Source organism: Purpureocillium takamizusanense, chromosome 5 (assembly GCF_022605165.1).
Source record: "Purpureocillium takamizusanense chromosome 5, complete sequence".
Classification (NCBI taxonomy): Eukaryota; Fungi; Ascomycota; class Sordariomycetes; order Hypocreales; family Ophiocordycipitaceae; genus Purpureocillium; species Purpureocillium takamizusanense.
The window spans coordinates 523,541-544,300 of NC_063072.1; the positions used below are offsets into that span (position 1 = coordinate 523,541).

The following is a 20,760-nucleotide window of genomic DNA, read 5'->3' on the forward strand; positions in this document are numbered from 1 at the left end:
CTACGCCCACCATGGTAGTTCCACCTCAAAAATGACATTTGACGAGTTCGCGTGCACCGCTGCTCCTGCCGCACCCGCTCCCCACAGTATCGGTGGAATTGAGCACGGCCCGGACATTGCGCCAGTGGCTGGGGAACACAGTGCAAGCGCGGTGCATTGGCCCCAGCTGCGGGCACGGCGGGCACTGTGAAATTTGCACTTTCAACATGCGTTGAACGCCTGACCGTCAGCCTCATTTTACGGCACCCCGACGTCTCGAGTGCGATTCGCAGGGCTGACGAGGCAAACGGCTCAGCTGTTGACCATTGAGACAGGCTGACTACCGAGCGCGCAGCTCCCGAGTGACCCGGAACGCCTCGGCTGCCTCCCTCACATATCATGGCCCAGGAATCCTTTGACGAGGCGACCGACAGCTTCCTGCGCTGGTTCAAGTCGCTTCCTGGCGCTACCTTTTCGGATTCCATACGGGTTGTCGACCTGAGAGCTCGCAATGCTGGTCGTGGTATAGGTACGTCGGCCGTACCCAGTCGCCCGCCCGTGAATCTAACAAGACTAGTCGCTACTCAAGACATCCCAGCGGATGCCACGCTCTTCACGATCCCCAGGAAGGCCATCATCAATGCCGAGACATCTACGCTGAAGGAGCGGATTCCACACCTATTTGAGAGCCATGGAGACGAGGATCATGAGCAACAGCTCGACTCTTGGGCCGCGCTCATCCTGATACTCATCTACGAGCACTTCCAAGGCGAGAACTCACAGTGGAAGCCATACCTGGATGTATTGCCCGAAAATTTTGACACGCCAATGTTCTGGGATGATGCCGAGCTCGCAGAGCTACAGGCAAGCGCGATGCGTTCCAAAATTGGCCGCGAGAGCGCCGAAGCCATGTTCCGCTCGAAGATGCTGCCGGCCGTGCGAATGAACCCTGGTGCGTTTCCCGGTAGCGAGGGGCTCAACGACGAGGCCCTCATTGCGCTGGCGCACAGGATGGGCAGCACCATCATGGCGTATGCATTCGACTTGGAGAATGAACATGAAGAGGAGGAGAACGAAGACGGATGGGTCGAGGACCGAGAAGGCAAGGAGTTGATGGGCATGGTACCCATGGCCGACATACTGAACGCCGATGCCGAGTTCAACGCAAGTGTACTGGATGACGAGGGCAAGAGTTACCTGGACTAACTCGATGCAGGCACACGTAAATCACGAGGATGAGAGCCTAACTGTGACATCTCTCCGCCCGATCAAGGCCGGCGAGGAGATTCTCAACTACTACGGGCCGCTACCAAACTCGGAGCTCCTTCGCCGCTATGGATACGTTACGGAGAGACACGTGCGCTACGATGTTGTTGAAATCCCATGGGACACTGTTTTGAACGCTGCAGTGGCCCAGCTCGGGCTTTCTGTGGACACTGTTGAGAAGGCTGTGAGTGGAACCCTCGACGCTTTGACATAGAAACTGACTTGATGAAGCTTCAAAGGTTGGACGAAGCCGACTTGGAAGACGTCTTCGTTCTGGAGCGTGAGTTTGTCGAGCCAAATTCTGACGGTACCTTTGCTGGCCCAGCCAATCTCCAGGATATGCCGTCAGACCTTCAGGACCAGCTCAAGAGATTTTTGAAGGCCCTGCAAAAAATCGATGAGAGCCTCGTTCCAGACAAGAGGAAACGTGATGGGATACAGCAGGCCATCCTGGGCAAGTCCCTCCTGGACATCGAGTCACGATACCCAACGACTATGGCCGAGGATGAAATTTTCCTGCAGCAAGGAAGCACAACTCCGCGTCAAAGAATGGCCATGCAAGTGAGATTGGGAGAGAAGAGACTTCTGCAGGAAGCCAAGGACCTCCTAGCCCGCGCCTCGAATGAGACGGAACAGGGGGGTTCAATGCCGGCCAAAAGAGCCAGGCGGGCTGGCTGACCCGCGCGGCCGCACTGGTTACGCAAAGCCACTGGTTACGCAAACCATTCACCCACAGACCAAGGACTCCAGACGAATCGCTCAACGTCGTTGACGCCATCGTTTTGACTTGCAGGCCAACACCTGGCTTGGAAACGAAACCGGGCGACCAGGGAGACAGCCACTAATAGACATTTCAAACCACTCCGGCCCTTTATTGGGCGTCTCAATTTCTTTCCCGGTTGCAGGGCTTTTTGCCGATGAACGTCCGTTCTGACATACATGACACGATGCTTATGGTGACACGCAACGGGGGTTCATTGGCTTGTTCTGGGAACCACGGTCCAAGTGTTGAAGTAACCAGGCATGCCAGGACGGTTGACAGCATCGTTTGCTAACTGGCTCAGGAATAGACACAAGCCTGCAGCTCCGAGACATGTTTCGACTCTCGATGCAGCATACGAGCCCCTGCTGCTGACACAATGTTGTGGCTACAGACGCAGGTTCCAACGGTGATGAGCTTCAACAACACGTTCAGAAGACCCGAGCCATGGCATACTGAGGCGTCAGAACCACTGATTCGTCTCTGCTTTGTCAGACGGTGACCAAGCGGTTGGTAGGGTGTAAAGGCTGTGCAACCGGACATCAAGCCAACATCTACCGAGCACAGCGGTGGGCGTATTACATGGCTGCCCAGCCAACGATGTCAACCTGCAGGGCGCACGGCTCTGTGCGCCGTGACAACTGACATATAACGTGATGCAGCGAGCTCGTGTCGGAGAAACCGTGATAGTTACGATCCAACTCGGCGGTGTTGTCTGCCCGGCATCGGTCTGGACTCGTTCAGCCGTCCCGACAATATGGATTGGTGTTGTCGAACTCGCAGCGCATCGTGCTACCCATCCGCCGTCTTACCCTAACGGGCGCTTTCCGCGGTTTGAACCTCGTCATCTCCAGTGTCAAGCCGCTTGGCGCCTCAGACAGAGGTGCTGCTGCTTGCTCAACCGGGCAGCGCGATGGACGCCGGCTTGACAAGGACAAGAGCCTCATCGGCTGTTCGATAGAGACGTGTCCTGCCCGGCCCAGGGCCAGACAGCCCCCCCGAGCCTCCATTGACCGCTTCGGCGTCATCAGGTTTCGTGGGGACCTCGGGATACGTGGATTGGCCACGCACCCAAAACCAGGTTTTGGGCCGCGAATCGCGGCTGGCGGGCACCTCTTGATCGATGAGGCTCAACTACCCTTTTGAGCAAGTAACGCTGACAACCGGAAGCTCGAGGAGAGCATGCATACTGTACATTGGTTTCGGACGCAGCCGCGGCTAGCGTGAACATTCGCCCATTCATCCTGGCTGGACGCCGCCATCGATTGGCCCGACGGCCGCAGGATACGGTAGACTTGTTTTGATGAGACACCTTCGGCGCCCCCGCTCGTCCAACTGGCCCGCTGGTCGACACCGATTCCGAGACGTGCGAGCAGCGCCCGCATGGCGGGCTAGCGCGAAGCATACGTACATGCGTGCCTGTGGAAGCGGTTCGGACGGACGGCGGGACGGGAAGGGTAGTGAGATGAGCCAAGAGCCGGGAACAAACACAGGCGCTGGCCGATGAGTTCCACGTGGCGGCGATCTTGCCCGCGACAAAAGCGAAGCGCCGGCGGTTCACACCCCTCGCGCGGTCTCCGTGGGGGGGAGACCAGCGAGGCCCCCAAAGAGGCAATTCGACGGCCGGTCTGAGGGAGCAATGACACCAACCCTGGGTCGGCCCTCGCACAACGCTGGCTGGATTTCCCGCGCCCAGCGGCCCAGGGCGCCTCCTCACGGGAGACGGGCGCAGACCTGCTTTGTCCATGTACGCCGACGTCAAGGCCTCGCGCCGCGACACACGGGCCCCAGTCAGCCGCAGCCCGGCGCCGTCCCGAGGAGATGCAGAGTCAGTAGCGCCGCCTGGAGGCCCTTGACTCGAATACTGCCCTGAACGGCTTCGACCTCCTTCAAACCGCTGGCGCACAACATGTCGGCCTAACCTCACCGATCTCCATCGACACCTTGGCCTTGGGCATCGATACCTCTGCGATATTCCTTGCTCACGCAAAAGCTGTCGGGGATCTAGGGAAACGCTTGGGACATAATATGCGGCCCTGGGAATCTCCATCCTGAGGCTTCATCGTACCGGCACGCCAGACGACCGTCGTGCGATGGGAATGTCGCCACCCCGCAGTCTACATCTTCGAGCCAGGCGCAAGCGAAGCGATACACAGCATCATGTCCTCTAGGGACTATTATGTAAGTGGTTAGCCCCGCGATGCCGCGCGCGAGTTGCGTACCTGACATGTTGTTAAGAGGGAGTCGAAGCAGGTGAAGCGGAGCAGCAAGTATCCCGATAAGCAGAACTCCTCGGACGGACGTCACCGGTCGAGCAAGCCCAAGACCAGCTCCAGCGGAGGCTATCCTTTAAGCTTTCTCTTCGTCGTCAACAGGCTTTCGTTTTATGACCCTCCTCTCGTTGGCTCAGAGCCCCAGCCCGACTATTGCAGGGACAAGTGGATGAATACCTTGCCGCCGAGGACCAGGGCTGGATACACACGAGAAGACCCGAGCCTGGTGATGAGATATTACGACGGTTCCGTGAGTGAGGCTCCTAACTACTACTGGCACCGCGGTAGTCTGGGCCAGCCAGGATTTATACGTAATGTGCAAGACGGTGACATCGCTCAGGAGTTCAGCTCCCGTGGTGTGTTTGCTTCCAACCCCCATCTCCCGATCATAATAATACCGGAGGATCCTACCACTTCTGTTCTTCTGAATCAAAAGAAGAATATGCACGCTCTGCACTTTGTGCACGCGTTGGACTCTGATGGAATATCATACGCCTCGACGGGGGATTTTTCGGACCCTCCATTACCAAACACCACCGTTCAGAAAAGTCTTGCTGGAGTGGGCTCGAGGTTGATCCCAAGCCTCGTGCCACCTACGTACGAGCAATCTTCGTCATTGTCACCGCAATCAAAAGGGCTGGCTGGCGACCTTGGCATCCTCCTAGGTATGATGGCATTCAGCCGTAGGAACGTTCACGACGTCTTCCTAGGCCCCAATGCCCTGTGGCGGAACAGCGTGTGGCATAGGAGTGGTCACCATCCGATATTATGTACGCCGTGTACTCAACCCTCCCTAGTGTCGCGTGCCGCTGACTCAAGGCCCGGAAGATCCAACAGTTTGCCAACCCCCTGTCGGCTTCTTGGTGGTGGTCTGTGTAGACCCCGATAACCCTGGCTCGTATCATGAGCGGCTGCATTACTTCGAGTGGGCAAACCATGCCATCGTCAATGAGCCGAGCTCGTCGAGTTCGTCAAGGCGCTGACGAGCTCTCGGGCTGCAAGTCACAATGAGAGCACTCCGTGCATGAGTTCGTCTCCTCGACACATCCCTCGATTCAACTCCATGGCGGCGGAGCTCATTGGCCATCACGACCATGTCACGGTTAGCTCCCGTCGTCGCGCAGCAGCTATCCACAGCGCAAGACGAGAGAGAACACCCGCGCAATGCCTTGAGGCGACCAAGTTGACGTGATCTCTCTATATTTATATGTTTTGGTTGGAGACCTGCGCCCTGCCCTTTGGCTCGGCACGAGGTCCGCGATTTTCTTCTATCAGGAACAGATTGCTTTGGCCGCATGGGAAGAGAACATGACACCTTCGTCCATGGGTTATTTATCAAATTCGCGGCCCATCACGCGCGCGCGCACACACACACGTTACAGGAATACTCCGCTCCCATTCCCAAGGACAAACAGCAAGAGGACACGAAGGTTCATATGTGCTACGACGGTTGCTTCTGTTTGTCCTTGAAGTTGGGGGACCTTAAGGTTTGATACAGACTCGCTGAAACTTTACGTTACGTTACTTGGATATTTCACACGGAGAACAGAGCGGTGACGGACATGCGGACGAGTGGACGTATCGGTTGCAATGTGCGATCGGAAAACGCATCAAAAAACGTTGGCGGGGGTAGGGGGAATGGATGGATGGATGGATGGATGCGTGACGACGAGACGTTTCCATTTTGTCTCTTTGGACATGTTTTTGCACTACTTTCCTTCTTCTTCTTCTTCTTCTTCTTCTCCCCCCGAGAGCTCCAGTCTTCTGCCTCATTCCCTCTCGGGCCCCTCTCCTTTCTGTACGTTTCTGTACAGACGCCCTGCGGCCTCCGCGTTGGCGGCTGAAAAAGTTCATAGCCTTTGTCTCTTTCCTCTCTTCTGTCTCTTCTCTTTTCTGGCCCAAACGCTCGAATTGACAGCACTCGCTCTATAAAGTACGCCCCATCATATATGGCTGGCATGACCGTCCGTCCCTCACCCCGCCCCGTCCTCCTCCAGACCCCTTTCTCCACCCCAACTATATCGCTGCTGCTGCTGCTTCTTCTGACCAAGGAGGCGGGTGACTTGTCTGAACTCCAAATGACTCCCTCCGTTATTTACTACTACTCTGTGAATCAACCCCTTGCTACTCCGCCACCGATGCGCCACCCGCGATGCTACTGCTGCTGCTACCCGCTGCCCCTGAGCCCGTCAGATATACTCGCACGAACGGGCCAAGTCAAGAAAAAAAGCTAGCTGTCTATTCGCCGAGGAGTGGGCGCCGTCCTGCAGCGCCTTCGCGCCTTTTCTTAAACACGTTGGTCCCTTTTGTCCCCACGCGTGCCATGCTGCGGCGGGAGGAAAGCAAGCGGGATGGGCCACGAGTGCTCGCCGAAATCCAGGGATAGGCCTCTTCGGCTTGTTCATGCTGAAATACCCGGGGGCACGCTTAAAGACCGAGAGGGGAGCTAGAGGGTGGGGGAGACTCCCTCAGACAGCGTCTGGTAGGCGCACGGCAATGTCGCCGGACTGTGTGATGTATCGTACCCACGGCAAGGAGGGGTATTGCAGCTGTCCCAAGCGTCAGTTTGGGGGGCGGTGGAGGGCTGGCGGAGAGGGAGGCAGGGGGAATCCTGGCTGACGTACCTTAGGTTCGGTAATCTTCAGATAGCGGACCTGGATACCGCTGGTGGTAAAGTAGGGGATCTCAAACTTGACCTGGATGGGCCGCTTGGCGCCCTTGCCCATGCCGCCGACGCCGCCCATGCTGCCGCCGAAACCGCCCGTCATGCCGCCGCCGAGCTCGTCGTCGCCGCGGACGCTGGGCAGGCCGAGCTCGGCGCGCATGAGGAACTCCTTTTGGCCGCCAAACTGCTTGATCTTCCAGACGATGGCGCTCTGCTCGGGGGCGTAGTGGACTGAGCCAATGTTGGTGCGGAAGCGCGGGGTGTCGGCGTCGTCGGGGACGGGCACGATGATCTCGACGTTGTTGGCGGTGCTGCGGCGCTTGAACTGGGCTCTGGCCTTGAGGGTGTACTCGATACGGGAGCCCGAGTGGGACTCGACGACGCACTCGACCCAGATGAGGGGCTTGACCTGGGTGTTGAGGCGATAGGACATGAGCTCGAACTCGCCGTCGGGGGGGATGAAGGAGATGGTGCGGTCGTTTTCGAAGCGCGAGAGGCGGACGCACTGGTGGAACTTGACGTCCTCCATCTCGATGGCCTTGCCGCGGGTAGTGCGGCCCGTCGTCTCGAACATGACCTTGTCGTTGAGGCCGAGGCGCAGCTCGGGCATGCCGCTGAGGTAGCACTTCATCTTGATGGCGCCGAGGATCTCGCTGCGCAGGACGTTGCCGTTTGCACTGACGAGGAGGTTGAGGCTCTCGACGACGTCGAGGAAGACCTCGTTCTTGCGGTAGCGGATGCCCTCGGAGCGCCACGAGACGGCGTTTGTGACGGCGATGGGGGGGCGGGCCTGGATCTCGAGCTTGTGCGACTCCTGCGTGATGTACTCCTGCAGGATCTTGGACTCGGTCGTCTGCGGGTAGCCAAAGTCCATCATCTCGTCGAGGAGCTCGTAGATGATGACGAAGTTGTCGCGGATGGACTCCTCCTCGAGGGCCTTGAAGTACTCGGTGAAGACCTGGACGACCTTGTGCAGGAAGAGGAGGATCTCGGCGGCGTTGGTGTTGCGCTTGGTGAGGGCGAGGAGGTAGAGGTTGTTGTGGCGGATGTAGAGGTACTAGGGGTTTGGAAGTGACATGTCAGCGAGGAGGACGGGGGAGAGGGCCATCGGGATGTCGCGTGGCCGTTGGGAGTAGGTGAGGTAGGTAGATAGAGAGGCACGCACGTTGATGCCCTCGTGGGAGAAGCACGGCGGGACGGCGGAGGATTCTTCTTCGGCTTCGGAGAGGAGGACGGGGAACATTTCGACAGCCGACATGGGAATGTCACCCCTGTAGTTGCGGGCGAGGAGGGTCTGCTTGGAGTGTCAGTCGGCTTTTCGTGTTTGGCCCTCCGTCCAGCCAGCTTGCGCTGCGTCCGTTAGAAGAGGTGGGGGGGGGAGCCCACCTTGCCCTTGAGGTCGAGGAAGAAGAGGGCAGACGCCATGGTGGATGGCGGCCGACGTGGTGGCGCGTCGTGGTCGTGTGGTCGTGGTCGTGATCGTGATCGTGATCGTGATCGTGATCGTTGTCGTTGGGCGTTGCAGTCGCGGAGAAGGAGGAGGATGAGGGAGGGGGGCACGGCTCGCAGACGGGGTGAGGCAAGGAGGCGGGCGTCAATTGGCGCCGTGGCCGACAACGGGAGAGGGAGAGAGGCGTGCACGAGCGCCAAGTGTGTCGTGTGGTGTTGATGGGCGTTGCGGACGGCAGGAGCTCCGGGGGAGGCGGGCGGGGGGGGGGACGCGCTCACAGACGGGTCATGGTGGGTTTGGCTTGAAGTGACGATGGTGGTTTTCTGGAAATTTGGCTTCAAGGAGCTCGTGCTGCGTCGTGGCGCCGGCGGGTTGTTGGAGGTGGTGGTTGTACTAAGGGAGTGCTGGCCACACCTTGCAGTCAGTGTGCTGGAGGTGCTGGAGGGCGCCAATGAGAGTGGAGGAGGTCACTGAGCTGTCTCCTGTCCGTTCGTCCATCCACCACCAGGTGGGGGGTCCTGCGCGGGTAAACGACGGGGCACAGGCACCTGCCCCTGACGCTGGTCGACTCCATCCAGCACGCTCAGCGCCGTCCATAGCGTTAGGTTGTGATATAGCACGTGACCCAGCCCATCGTGTGGAGCTAGCTGAGGTCAACGTGAAAATATATTCCACACGCGCGTGCAGTGCCTGCCTTTCCTCTCCTTCTTTTCCCTTCCCAACGCGCCCTCTAGACAGTGCAGCCCATCCTCCAGCCCGCGCCCAACCGGCATTCTGTCGGATCTTGGGCTTGCGGCGCCGTGGTTGGCAAGCTGCGATTTCGCGGCGCGGAGAGGAAGGACATTTTCCATGGTTTCATTAAGAGCTGCCCGAGTACGATGAATAGTCACCCCTCTGTGGCTTGGGCGGCGTCAGAGGAGCCGGACATTTTTTTGACGATTTGCGATTGAGACCTAGGTGTGTGTGTGAATGGGGACGACTTTTTTTCCCCATTGCTTGCTTGCCTTGAGCAGCCTCTCGGACGAGTCTTACGACTTGGGAGCAGGCTGTGAAGATGGGCGATGTCGTAGCATCCATTGGCTATGTCTCTGGTGGTTTACGCCGTTGCCTCGGCTGGACAAGAGACGATAGGGGCATGGTGGATGGGTGCGTTGTCGCCAGACAGTTGCTATCTACCGCCCTCTTTCGTCCTGCTACGAATCCGCATCCTGACGCCTCAGCCGGAGAGGACGCCCAAGGCGAGGCGTCTGTGGCGATTTCGCGATGTCAGAACAAGCCACTGCCCGTTGGCGTTGGTAACGACCCCCTTTTGGTGCGCGGGGCGTCGTGTGACGACTTTGGACGCTTTGCCGGCGCCGGCGAGAGGAGGGGCTCAACAGATTCACGGGTGTCTCGGCCAGGTGACTTATTACTGGAGAGATGGACGATGGAACGGTGTGTACCTTGACGTCGTACAGAGGACGCTGTCGCCAGGTTGGGCAGGAGGCCAGGTCCAACCATCCATTCATGGATGGCTAACCAAGTTTACACTCTGGATGTGCTTCAGCCGGTTGGTCGGCTGGCATGCCATGTCCATTATGGGCGCTGCCTCTGCGAGTAGGGGTCTCCGGGGAAGCCCATGCGGAGTGTGACGACCAACCGGAAGTGGACCGTGAGGATGTGATGCTTTGCCCGCGAATCCGGACGGGGAGAACGTGCTTGAGGTGGTGGTTCGCCACCGCGACGGGCACTCGGGCATGTGAAGCTAGCTGGCGGGCGGGGCCGAAGCATCCGTCCCTAATATTGTGCCGGCGACGCCTCGCTCTGCGCGCGCCGCGATAAGGGTAGATAGATATACCCATACTTTGCCGGTGCCAGGGAGCGGCTTCCGAGGTGGTTTCCAGGAGGTGCAAGGTGGGTGCCAGTGCCCCTGTGCTCGAATGGCCTGCTGTCGAATGGCCTGCTGTATTGATGAGCCCTTCCACAGGGCGGCATGGAAGTCTGCTGGAAGCCGCCCCAGGTTACAGCGGCAGCGGCGGCGGTGGTGCTGAGCGGCCCAGTCCAGTGTGCTGCCTGTCGGGCTCCAGCTCCACTGGTGTGCCCCGTCCCAGTTGAGGCAGCCCGTCGCATGTGATTTCCATGTTCCCCGCCGCTGCCAGATGCAGGGATCAATGGTGGCGGCGGCAGTACGTAGCAGCATCACCCACTGACACGTGCTTTTTTGCCTTTGCTTTGTCCTTCTTCCCCAGGCTATGACAGCGACGTCAACGCCAATGCCAACCCAAGCAGCCAGCACCGTCTCTGTGACGCTGTCTTTCGTTGTGTCCGCCCGCCCGCCCGCCCCCATGCTCGCCCGCCCCCATGCTCGCCCGAGCCGTGTTCATGGCGCCTAATGCTGCTGCCCGCGCTGCGATCGACAATGCTACCATCTCCGTCTGCTGGCATATGAATGCCCGTGAAGAGCGGACTCGGGGGAACTGTGTCTCGCAGGTTCATCAGCACCTCACTTCACATCAGATAGATGCCTTGCCTCGTCTCCTCCCCCTTGCTTCAGGCTGGGGTCGGTCAACTCGCTCCGGAGAAAACAAGCCCCTTGCTGTACAACGAACGGCTAGGCTGGCCATGCCGCATGTGGCAATGCCGTAAGTTACTCCAGTTGTCCGACGGACATCCCAGGCCAGCTGCTGGCGCTGTTACGTATTCTGGAGGGCCAGTTCGGCGCCAGAGGGCGAATCGCGGGGAACCTAAGAGCTCCGCGCCGACTGCCAGTCGAGTCAAGTGCCTGCAACAGCAGCATCAGCCGCCGCCGCAGCAGGGACACGCTCATCAACCGGAGTGGGTTGGGTCTGAGCCCGCAACTGAGGGCCCTTCTGGGAAGAGGGGGCTGCCTGAATGGATGGATAGTTGGATGGATGGGTGGATGGATGGATGGAAGGAGGAGGAGGCTTGGGGGCGCCCCAACAAACTCGGCGACGAGGTACGAAGCGCCTTGTACTGCAGGTACCTCGTGTTTGTCCCAACGTCAGCGTCAAGCGTCATCACGTCGTCGGCGCCGCCGCCACAGCAGCACTGATGAAGTGAAGGTACTGCACTGAACTACTCTGCACTGCACTGTAGAGGCGTATATAGGTTGCTGCACGCACGCAACTGGCAGATTGACAGCTCTTTGGATCGTTTGATCCCCCGTGTCTCCGGCGCAGCGTGGCCGGCCGCCTCCCTGTCCGTGTCCATCACAAGCCAAAAAAGAAAGATGGGAAGCTGAAGCGTCAGCGGAGGACATCTTAGGTACCTAATTGGTGGGTACATCCCCTGGAATGGATCCCTCCCCTGAATGGGGTGCCAGCAGGGCACTTACAGGGCAGGAGACCCGCTGAAAAGGACACACCCAACCCAACAGCACAAGTCCGTGGCGCCTGAACGGCAGAAGCAATACCGCATCGGATTGGTGGAGCGACGCGCAATCACATGCTCGCCGCGCCGCGCCCGCTGTTCGGGGGCCATCGTGAAACCGTCTCAGCACCGCACAGCGCTCCAGCAGCGGCGGGCAGTAACTTACAGTAGCACGGTACTAGCAGCAAGTTAGAATCCTTTCCTTTCCTCCCGCTCTTTTGCCCGCCCGCTGTGCTCCCGTCCGCACGCACGCACGAGCCTTCCATGAACGCTGCCGCTACCGTCGCCGACGCCCGAGTCCCCCGCTCGCACTCGCATCGCATCTGACAGCGGCTTCGACGCCATCAGGGATAGTACCATAAGTTCCAGGTTGCGTCCAGGGACCTGGGCCCCCGAGCCGCCACCGGCAGCCGTTGTGCGGACCGTCTGCCAGCGCCTCCACTGCACCGCGCCCACTATCAAGTACCAGCCCGTGTACCACCAACCAAACCAAACCAAACCAAACCACCCGCCGCCTCAACCACCACCACTCCTACCACGGCCGGCCGCTCTCGCGCCTCTTCCCCCTTCTCCTCCATTGCCAAAAGGCATCTACCCGTGCCACTGCGTCTGCCTCTACATCTACGGCCTACGACCAGCCAAACGACGCCCTCGCAGAGCCATAGCCGTCGTCGTCGCCGCCGCCGCCGCCTCCCTCCACCCCGTCCGACGGCGTCACTGGGACCTGCGTCGACTTCGCCCCCGACGACGAATCCTCCCGACTACAAATACAACCTCCCCGGTCCTGGCCGCCTGCTCGCCTCGATAACGCTGCCTCGATGCAGTTCTCGCCTCCCCCGGACATCGACTCCCTCCCCACACGCCTGCCTCCCCTGACGAGCCATGATCGCGACAAGATGCTCCCCTCCCTCAGCAGCGTGACGGGCGACGTGAGGCTCGATCGGCCGCCGCCCTCGGGCCCGCCCTCGCACTGGCCCTCACTAAACGGATCCATGGCCTACCGCCAGCCCCCTCCGCCGTCGCAGCAGCAGCAGCAGCAGCAGCAGCCCGACAGTCCGGCGAACATGGACGTCGACGGCAGCAGCGTCACCAGCACCGCCACGCCCCCAGCCGGCGCCGACGGCCCCAACGCCCTTAGTATCGACGACCCCGACGTGCGCCTCGCCGCCGAGGCCCTGGGCGACCTTCGAGCTGGTGAGAATCGCCCTGCCTAGCTAAGCTCCCGACGGAGACGTACAATGCTGACGCTGCGCAGATTTTGTCTCCTCCCCTCCGGACAGCGGCTCGCTGCCGCCCATGAGCCCCCAGACCATGGCCGCGCAAGCCCCGACCTCATCGCGAAACTCGCGGTCGCCGCAGCAGTCGGAGCCGCTCCTGTCGCTCCTCACGACCTCTCACCCGCTCATCAGCAGCACCATTGGCGGTGCCAGCTCCGCCTACGGGGGGGCCAAGAACTTTTCGCCTCGTTTCAAGTCGGGCGCCGAGTACGTCGAGGGCTACCTGACACCCATCGCCAATACGGTCAACTCGGTCGGCCGCGCCACGGGCGTCGAGGGCGGCGTCCGGTGGTTCCTGGGCGCCGGGCGTCGACACGCCGCCCCCACCGACGAAGACGGCGGCTCCAAGAAGAGGCGCAAGATGGGCGGCTCCGGCGAGACGAGCCAGGGCGTCATGGAGCAGGCGAGGGACCTCAAGAAGCTGTCGGAACTCACCGACTCGCCGTCGTCGGACCTAAGGAGCCCGCGGCGCCTCTCGTCGGCCAGCACCGTGGACACGCTCCCGGCCTACGACGACATGCGTTCACCCGCCTACACGGAGACGGACAACCCGCAGAGCCCGCCGCGGTCCAACCCTTCCAACGCCCCGTGGCAGTCCCGCCTCATCATGTCCACGTCGGGCCTCAGCGTCGCCATGAGCGCTGAGAGCCTGCGCAGCCTCAAGTACTGCCTAAAGTGGTTGCGCTGGAGCAACGACCACATGGGCCGCGTCATCGGCAACCTCAAGTCAGCCTTGGAGGAGTACGAAAAGGTCAATGATGAGGTGGCCGAGGGCCAGGGCCAAGACGGAAACGACGAGCCGCTCGCCGCGGGCCAGAAGACGCCGCAGGAGTCGCGCGTGGAGCTGGCCAACAAGATCAACACGCTCAAGGGCGACGTCCTCAAGACGCTGCAGGACTCCATCAACACCGTGTCCAAGTACGCCGGCGGCGCCCTTCCGGAGAACGCGCGGACACTGGTGCGCCGACACCTCACCAGCTTACCGCAGCGGTTCCGCGTGGCGACCATGACGAGCAGCCCGGAGGGTGGCGCCAAGGACAGCGATTCGGCGATTCGCGAAGGCGCGCAAAAGGTGCTGGTGCTGGCCAAGGAGGGTCTCGACATGGTGACGCAAATCACGGGCGTCGTCGACGGGACCATTGTGAGCGCCGAGGAGTGGTGCGAGCGCATGGGCAAGAAGCGGCGCCCGTCGACCGACGAGGACAGGCCGCTACCTCCGACGCACGAGACGAATGGCGATGTCAAGATGGGGTGAGCCGAGCGGAGCTCATCGGGCAAGACCAAAAAGAAGAAGCGACAATGTGACGCGAGGTGTTGACATCAACAAGAGGCGGAGTAGCAAAATGGGCTAGGGCAGCAACGCGGATACCCACTGTCGACCAGCGTCTACTGTGCAGCAGGGCGCTTCATTCCCTCATTCCCACGGTTTCCTTTCTCTTCACTTATTTTTCTTTGACGCGACCTTGTCTTGGCCCCTTGCCAACAAGCGAGCGAGCGAGCCCGCAATCGCAATCGTAGGGACACGGGGGCTGCAACATACGGGAACTGGACGGGACACGGGACATGACGGAAAGATACCTCACTTGTGTTTTATTATGCAGACCCTTGGGGGGCTCGCGATCCAGGCGGTCGGCCGACAGCGGTGCCTGGCGGGCGACGATTGGACGACGTCCGTTCAGGCATAGAGAGACGTTTGGATGAGTGAGCACGTTGATGGCGCTCGGCTCGGCTCGGCTGCCCTACATCGCGAGTCCACGACGGGTCTGGTCTGTATCGGGAGGCGTTTCGGGGCGTAACATGGGCGGGAATGCTTTTCTGGGGGAAGGGTGTGCGCATGGTAGCCAGTCCGTTGGGACGAGGGCAAAGGTGTGACGGACGGGGTTTTGCATCATCGAATTGAACTTGTTTCATCCGAGGGTCAGGCGTGGCATGCGTGAGTGAGTGAGCGGTGAGTAGCGAGTGAGCGTTTGCATGTCGTCGTCATATATGGGTAGGCAGGGGAAGGGAGGAGAAGGGGCGAGGGGGGGCAAACGGGATGAAAGAAGCGTGTTTACAGCAAGCCGCAACGCTGAACAATGCCGCTCCAACTCTCGGAGACTGGGCGTTGTTGGCCTGGGAGTTGACCTGCCTGTCTGGAAGGAGGTTGGAGGGGTGTTCTGGTGTTTGTGTGTGTGGCATCGTAGTCTTCAGGAACGACAACTCACGACAACCACATTCACAACCGCAACTACACAACCACAAGCAGAAAACCACAAATTCACAACTACAACAACTACAACACAACCCACCACGACCATCATAACCAACGCCCACCACGAGCCACAACTACACACAACCGCCGCCGCCGCCACTGTCGCCATCTGATGATGCCCGCAAAGGAAGAACCCCCTCAGTTCGCGCCCCCCCGCAATCCCATCGACAGGGACATCGCGGCGCGCCTCCGGGCCCTCTGGCGCCGCTCCCACCGCCGCTGGCACCCCGCGGTGCGGGCCGAGTTCAAGGCCCTGACGCCCATTGCGCGCGTCACCCGCGGCACCTACCGGCCGTCGAGCCACCTCATTGTGCGCAAGTACGCGTCCCCTCGGGGTCCCTACGCCTCCTCCTCCTCCTCCTCCTCCTCCACCCCCTCGGCTACCGCCACTACCACCACGAGGAGCAGCAGCAGCAGCACCGCCACCACCTCCTCAGCCGTCGTCGACCGCCCGCCGCTGCCCTCGTACGCCGTCTTCCTCGTCCTGGTGACCATGTTCGGCCTGCGGCCGCTCATGGCCTACGAGTGGTGGGACGCATTCCACAGGAAACACCCCTATGCTGCGACGTTTAGGGGGCCGGGCGCGGTGCCGGCGAATGCGGCGCAGGTGCTTCTGCTGGCGGAGAAGGAGGAGCAGGAGTCGGCGGCAACGACCATAGCGACGACGACGAGGAGGGACCGGGCGGGAGGGAGGGGGAGGGTAGCTGTGGCTGCTACGTCCACTACCGCCGTTGCTGAGGGCGGTAATGAGAATGCGTACGAGGCGGGGCGGTATGAGTTTCGTGGCAGTGCGCGGAGGATGCGCAAGGTCGAGTACCGCAAGAGGAGCGGCAGGGAGACTCGCAAGGAGCAAAGGGACGTGGAGAGGAAAGAACAGGAGAAGAGGGATGAGGAGCGGAGAGAGCAGAAGCAGAGAGAGGAGGAGGAGCAGAGGGCCGAGCGGCGGAGAACCAGAGACAAGAAGCACAACAAGGAAAGGAAGGACGAGAAGAAGCCCAAGGAGAAGAAGGAGACGGAGCCAAAGACCGACAAGAAGAAGAAGAAGAAGCAGAGAACGAAGGACACCAAGAACAAGGACGAGCCGGCAGGTGGTAGCGACAAGGACAACATGAACGAGGTCGTATACATCTCGTCGACGGAGTCCAGCCCCGTGAAGCGGATCCCATCGACACACAAGACGACACTTGTCCCGCCGCCCGCGCCGTCGACTCAAGCCCAGCCAAGCAACCCGAAGCGAGACAACAGGAACAGGGATCCCGACGCCATGGACCTGGATACTGGAAGGGGGAATGGCGGTGAGACGACATCGTCAGCCCCTCGACCGCACGCAGAGGCTATCCCTCCCCCAGTCCGAGCGACGACTACATCGACTACTACGGCGGAGAGTCAGGGGCAGCGACACGGCATGGCACGCGGGGCGGCTGGCTCTCCGACGCGGGCCGCCGCGCCCCGGGGACCTCGCATGCAGTCGTCCTCGCGTGGACACGACGACATGGAGCATCCGCGAGATGCATGGCAAGCGCGCCATCATCACTCCACCACGTCCGGACGGACCGCCCCCTCGTCGCGGCAGACGTATCCAGATGCGTACGCGCCCAGCATCGGCATCAACAAACCGCAGGACACGCCCTTCTCTCGCCGGGCCCCTCCCACACCATCGCCGACGACCGCCGCGTACCCACCCCAAGGCGCCGCGACTCACGCTCCCCGGGGAAGACCTGCCACGGCATCTACACCCAACGCGGCCGCGCCGCCTGCTCCGGCCGGAGAAACGGTCTGGGACAGCCTCTTCTCCCGACTACAGTCCGGCGGAGGCGCGACGACTCCAACACCGGCGGCCCCTTCCGTTCCGCCGGCGCAGGCGCAAGGGCCAGCCCCCGTGCCGCTGCCAGACAACGGGTACGGACACCCCCCTGCCCGGGACCTGCGCGGCCAGATCGCAGAGCTGAGAAGGACGAACAAGACCCTGTGGGGCCGCATCGGCAGGCTGGAGGACAAGGTGCGGAGGCAGGCGCTGGAGATGGAGGTGCTGACGGGGAGGGTGCAGATGCTGGCCGAGGTGGTGATGGCCCGGCAGGCGCGCGGCTGAAGGCAAGGGGGCGGCATACTAAGTTACCACGTTGTGTGCATGTATGTACCGGCCATGGGACGCCAGGTATGTGCGCTACTATGTATGTATGTACAAGTGAAGGGGCAGGTGTTTGAAAGCGAAGCGAAGAGGTGGCGAATGCGTATCAGAGCGACCGCAACGAACGCATCTCAGCCTGGTGTAGGGTATGGTGTGGCGTCTTGGGGGATCGGCGATGTCTGCTGCCGGGTCTTGCTCGACTGACCGATTACGGCGGACTTTGTAGTAGGCTCCTCTGGTAAATCCAGGGCCAGTCGAACATGGAACAAGTTCACAGTAAATGAGTTGGTTGCTCGAACGTGTTCGATTCATCATGTCAAAGCGCCGCGGCCAAGAGCATCTAACTTGAGGCGTCGACGCCCCCGATGCCGTTGGGGACTCACCTACACGCGGCGCAAGCCACACCCAGCCGGGTCGGCTGTGGCACCAAGATATTTGCTTGTGGACTCGTCATGCTCTGTCTGGCATGTTGGACGTTTAAACCGGGCTTGCTTCAAGCGCCCCCCCCAAGAATGCTGCGTCAGTCAAAGTCTCAGTCGGCATGACGTCTGGCTGAGACATAGCGATGGACGGGTGGGCTCGTGGGTTTTCGCAAACAAACAACACGCCACGAGATCTGGACGGAGCTGCGCGCGCCACCCGAAAAGGGGGCGGCTAGCTAGTTAGGCTGCAAGCGGCTGTGGCGGCGGCGCTGGTGCTCCAATCAGGGGAGCTGCCGCAACGTATGTATGTTCGTAGGTACTAACTAACGTTGTCGTGTGGTGCTCAGCTTTATTTGTTGTGTGAGTGTGAGAGGGCTCACCTCTATACGACATGGTGCGTTGATGACGATCAGATCAGCAAGGAGTGAGTGGACGGACGTCCATGTCAGGCGCGTTCGCCAAGCAGCGTTATCACATCGCGGAATACTTTGCGCGTGGGGGGGGGGTTTATTTATTCTCTCTGCGATCTACGCACATCTACAATTCTCCAAGCTTCTCTTGTTGACATGAATCGTTTGAACATCATTTCGTGCCAGCTGCCGAGGACCCTCCATGTCCCACCCTTGGCGAGCCCACGGGGCGGTGGGCTCGCCGCCGCCGCAAGCAGCATCAAGTGCGTCTACGCGTAGTGCAACGGCGGCTGTTGGTCGTCCGTCTGCCCGCCTGCCAGAGAGGGCAGAGCGTATTTCCAAGAGCGGCAAGTGGTGTTTGGACCATGATTTCCCCTTTAGTAGTATACCAAGTTGCTATATCCCGTTACAGAACGCGTCGTACGCACACACACGACACGGCTGGTGAGGTGACGTTTTGTGGTTTTGTTCGCCCCGGCTATACGTCCAACGGAGTCACGACCTGGCAAATCACCCATAGTGCCATGCCGCCGCCTGCCCGTCCACCATGAAAGCGACGACGACGACGACGACGATACTCTCAGCCCTGGTGGCGGCGGCGCTCGCCAGCTCCTCCGCGCCGCACAGGAGAGAGTCCTCCTCCTCCTCCTCCTCCTCCTCCATCCTCGAGGCGAACCCCAACAAGCAGAGCAAGATGGCGGCCGTCATGGGGCTCAAGACGTCCAACTACCAGCAGAAGCAGGACGCCGGGCTGTTCGACCCCGGGCGCTACAAGGTGCAGGAGGCGACGCGGTGCCAGGGCGGCAAGGTGGGCGAGTACAGCTGCGAGAACGTGGACCTGCTGGGCCACCTGACGCACGAGGCCATGGGCAGCCAGACGCGCGCGGGCAACGACCTCTGGGGTGCGATACGCCTTTCTTCCTCCTTCCCTTCCTCCCTCCTTCCTCCCCCTTTTGCCCCTCATCTTTGCCCCCCTTTTGAAAACAAAAGAAGGGGAGAGAGAAAATACATCTCCCCGTGAGTAAAGGGAAACTCGACCGCTGACGAGCAAGCGGGCACACCACATGTCGTGGTGGCCCACGTACGTAAATACAGGCTGGACGCACACCGACGGGCGCGAGTTCGCCATCGTCGGCCAGACGGACGGCGTCGCCTTTGTCGAGGTGCTCAAGGACGGCTCGCTGACGTACCTGGGCCGGCTGCCGACGCAGACGGAAAACGCTATCTGGCGCGACATCAAGGTGCTGGGCCACCACGCGTACATTGTGGCCGACGCGTACGGCCACGGCCTGCAGGTGTTTGACCTGACCAAGCTGCTGGCCCTGAATAACGGCAACGCCAGTGGTACCGCGGGGGCAGGGGGTGCGGGTGCGAAGCCCAAGACGTTTAGCACGCTGCTGGACCTGACGGCGTGGTACGTCGGGTTCGGCAGCGCGCACAACGTGGCGGTCAATGAGGAGAGTCAGACGGTGTACGTGCTGGGGGCGGGCAAGGACGGGTTGGATGGGGCGTGCGAGGGGCTCGCGGGCGGCGGCGGCTCTTCCAACTCGTCATCGTCATCGACATCATCACCATCACCATCACCATCACCATCATCACCAGCATCACCAGCATCACCAGCATCACCAGCATCACCAGCATCACCACCGTCGTCGTCCTCAGAGCCGTCCTCGTCATCCAACGGCGGCCTCATCATGCTCGACGCCCGCAACCCAGCCAAGCCCACGCTCACGGGCTGCGCCGGCCAGGACGGCTACGTGCACGACGCCCTGGCCGTGACCTACCGTGGCGCCGACGCGCGCTACCACGGGCGCGAGATCGTCTTCGGGTGCAACGAGGACACGCTCACCATCTACGACGTGACGGACCGCGCCGCCCCGCTCGTCCTCAGCAAGACCACCTACGACGGCTTCAACGGCACGGGAGCCTACACGCACCAGACCTGGCCCGTCGACGGCGCCGCGCTAACGCACCTGCTGCTCGACGACGAGCTCGACGAGGAGAACCGCGGGCGCACCCCCGGCGGCGACACGCACACCACGACGTATGTCTTCGACGTGCGGGACTTGACTGCGCCGCGATGGACCGGGCGGTACACGGCGCCCGTGAAGAGCGTCGACCATAATCAGTACGTGCGCGATGGGCTTAGCTACATGGCAAACTACGGCTCGGGGATGCGCGTCGTCGACGTATCGGGCGTGGCCAAGGGGGACCCGCAGGGGAAGACGATGCGCGAGGTGGCGCACTTTGACTGCTTCCCGGATGATGACGCCGAGGGCGGGAGCGCCGAGTTCGACGGCGCGTGGACGGCGTATCCGTTTTTCGCCTCGGGCACGGTGCTGCTGAATTGTATAGAGAGGGGGGTGTTTGCGCTCAAGGTGAATAGGGGGTCGACGTCGTCGACGACGTGAGGGCCCAACGAGTATCTATACGGTGCATCAACGCGTGGGTGCTTGCCGGCATATAAAGGGGGGACCTGACGCGTATGTAATTAGGTTTTTCTTTTGTAT

The 20,760-nt window shown here is 60.9% G+C and overlaps 5 protein-coding genes across 6 annotated transcripts; 4 read left to right on the plus strand and 1 right to left on the minus strand.

Moving 5' to 3' along the window:
* Positions 1 to 378: 378 nt before the first annotated feature.
* On the plus strand, positions 379 to 1,923 carry RMS1 (Ribosomal lysine N-methyltransferase 4; the record flags this gene model as incomplete). Its single annotated transcript, XM_047987068.1, has 4 exons — positions 379 to 508; positions 557 to 1,143; positions 1,196 to 1,429; positions 1,477 to 1,923. 4 exons carry the CDS (start codon positions 379 to 381, stop codon positions 1,921 to 1,923), a joined length of 1,398 nt encoding a protein of 465 aa, XP_047843052.1.
* Positions 1,924 to 5,940: 4,017 nt separating this feature from the next.
* On the minus strand, positions 5,941 to 8,835 carry apm1 (AP-1 adaptor complex mu subunit Apm1). 2 transcript variants are annotated; one of them, XM_047987069.1, is made up of 4 exons: positions 8,330 to 8,835; positions 8,109 to 8,293; positions 6,903 to 8,000; positions 5,941 to 6,827 (listed from the first exon to the last, which is right to left on the minus strand). In XM_047987069.1, the coding sequence occupies exons 2-4, from the start codon at positions 8,199 to 8,201 to the stop codon at positions 6,747 to 6,749; spliced, it is 1,272 nt and encodes a 423-aa protein (XP_047843053.1). In that variant the 5' UTR covers positions 8,202 to 8,293; positions 8,330 to 8,835; the 3' UTR covers positions 5,941 to 6,746. The 2 variants fall into 2 exon arrangements, with proteins under 2 accessions (XP_047843053.1, XP_047843054.1); XM_047987070.1 differs by having other exon boundaries at positions 5,989 to 6,827; positions 8,109 to 8,237.
* Positions 8,836 to 12,580: 3,745 nt separating this feature from the next.
* OPI1 (transcriptional regulator opi1) lies at positions 12,581 to 14,294 on the plus strand (the record flags this gene model as incomplete). The annotated part of the gene is made up of 2 exons (XM_047987071.1): positions 12,581 to 12,956; positions 13,018 to 14,294. The coding sequence occupies 2 exons, from the start codon at positions 12,581 to 12,583 to the stop codon at positions 14,292 to 14,294; spliced, it is 1,653 nt and encodes a 550-aa protein (XP_047843055.1).
* Positions 14,295 to 15,402: 1,108 nt separating this feature from the next.
* Positions 15,403 to 17,379, plus strand: JDV02_005753 (uncharacterized protein; the record flags this gene model as incomplete). The annotated part of the gene is made up of 1 exon (XM_047987072.1): positions 15,403 to 17,379. One exon carries the CDS (start codon positions 15,403 to 15,405, stop codon positions 17,377 to 17,379), a length of 1,977 nt encoding a protein of 658 aa, XP_047843056.1.
* Positions 17,380 to 18,797: 1,418 nt separating this feature from the next.
* On the plus strand, positions 18,798 to 20,661 carry JDV02_005754 (uncharacterized protein; the record flags this gene model as incomplete). Its single annotated transcript, XM_047987073.1, has 2 exons — positions 18,798 to 19,152; positions 19,346 to 20,661. 2 exons carry the CDS (start codon positions 18,798 to 18,800, stop codon positions 20,659 to 20,661), a joined length of 1,671 nt encoding a protein of 556 aa, XP_047843057.1.
* Between the last annotated feature and the right edge of the window lie 99 nt (positions 20,662 to 20,760).

Bases quoted from the DNA above. Each gene is read 5' to 3' on its own strand.
- apm1 (XM_047987070.1), bottom strand. From the start codon at position 8,368: ATGGCGTCTGCCCTCTTCTTCCTCGACCTCAAGGGCAAG. The intron at 8,001-8,108 runs GTGCGTGCCTCT...CCAAACCCCTAG, and splicing joins TCTCCCACGAGGGCATCAAC to TACCTCTACATCCGCCACAA. The intron at 6,828-6,902 runs GTACGTCAGCCA...CGCTTGGGACAG, and splicing joins TGAAGATTACCGAACCTAAG to CTGCAATACCCCTCCTTGCC.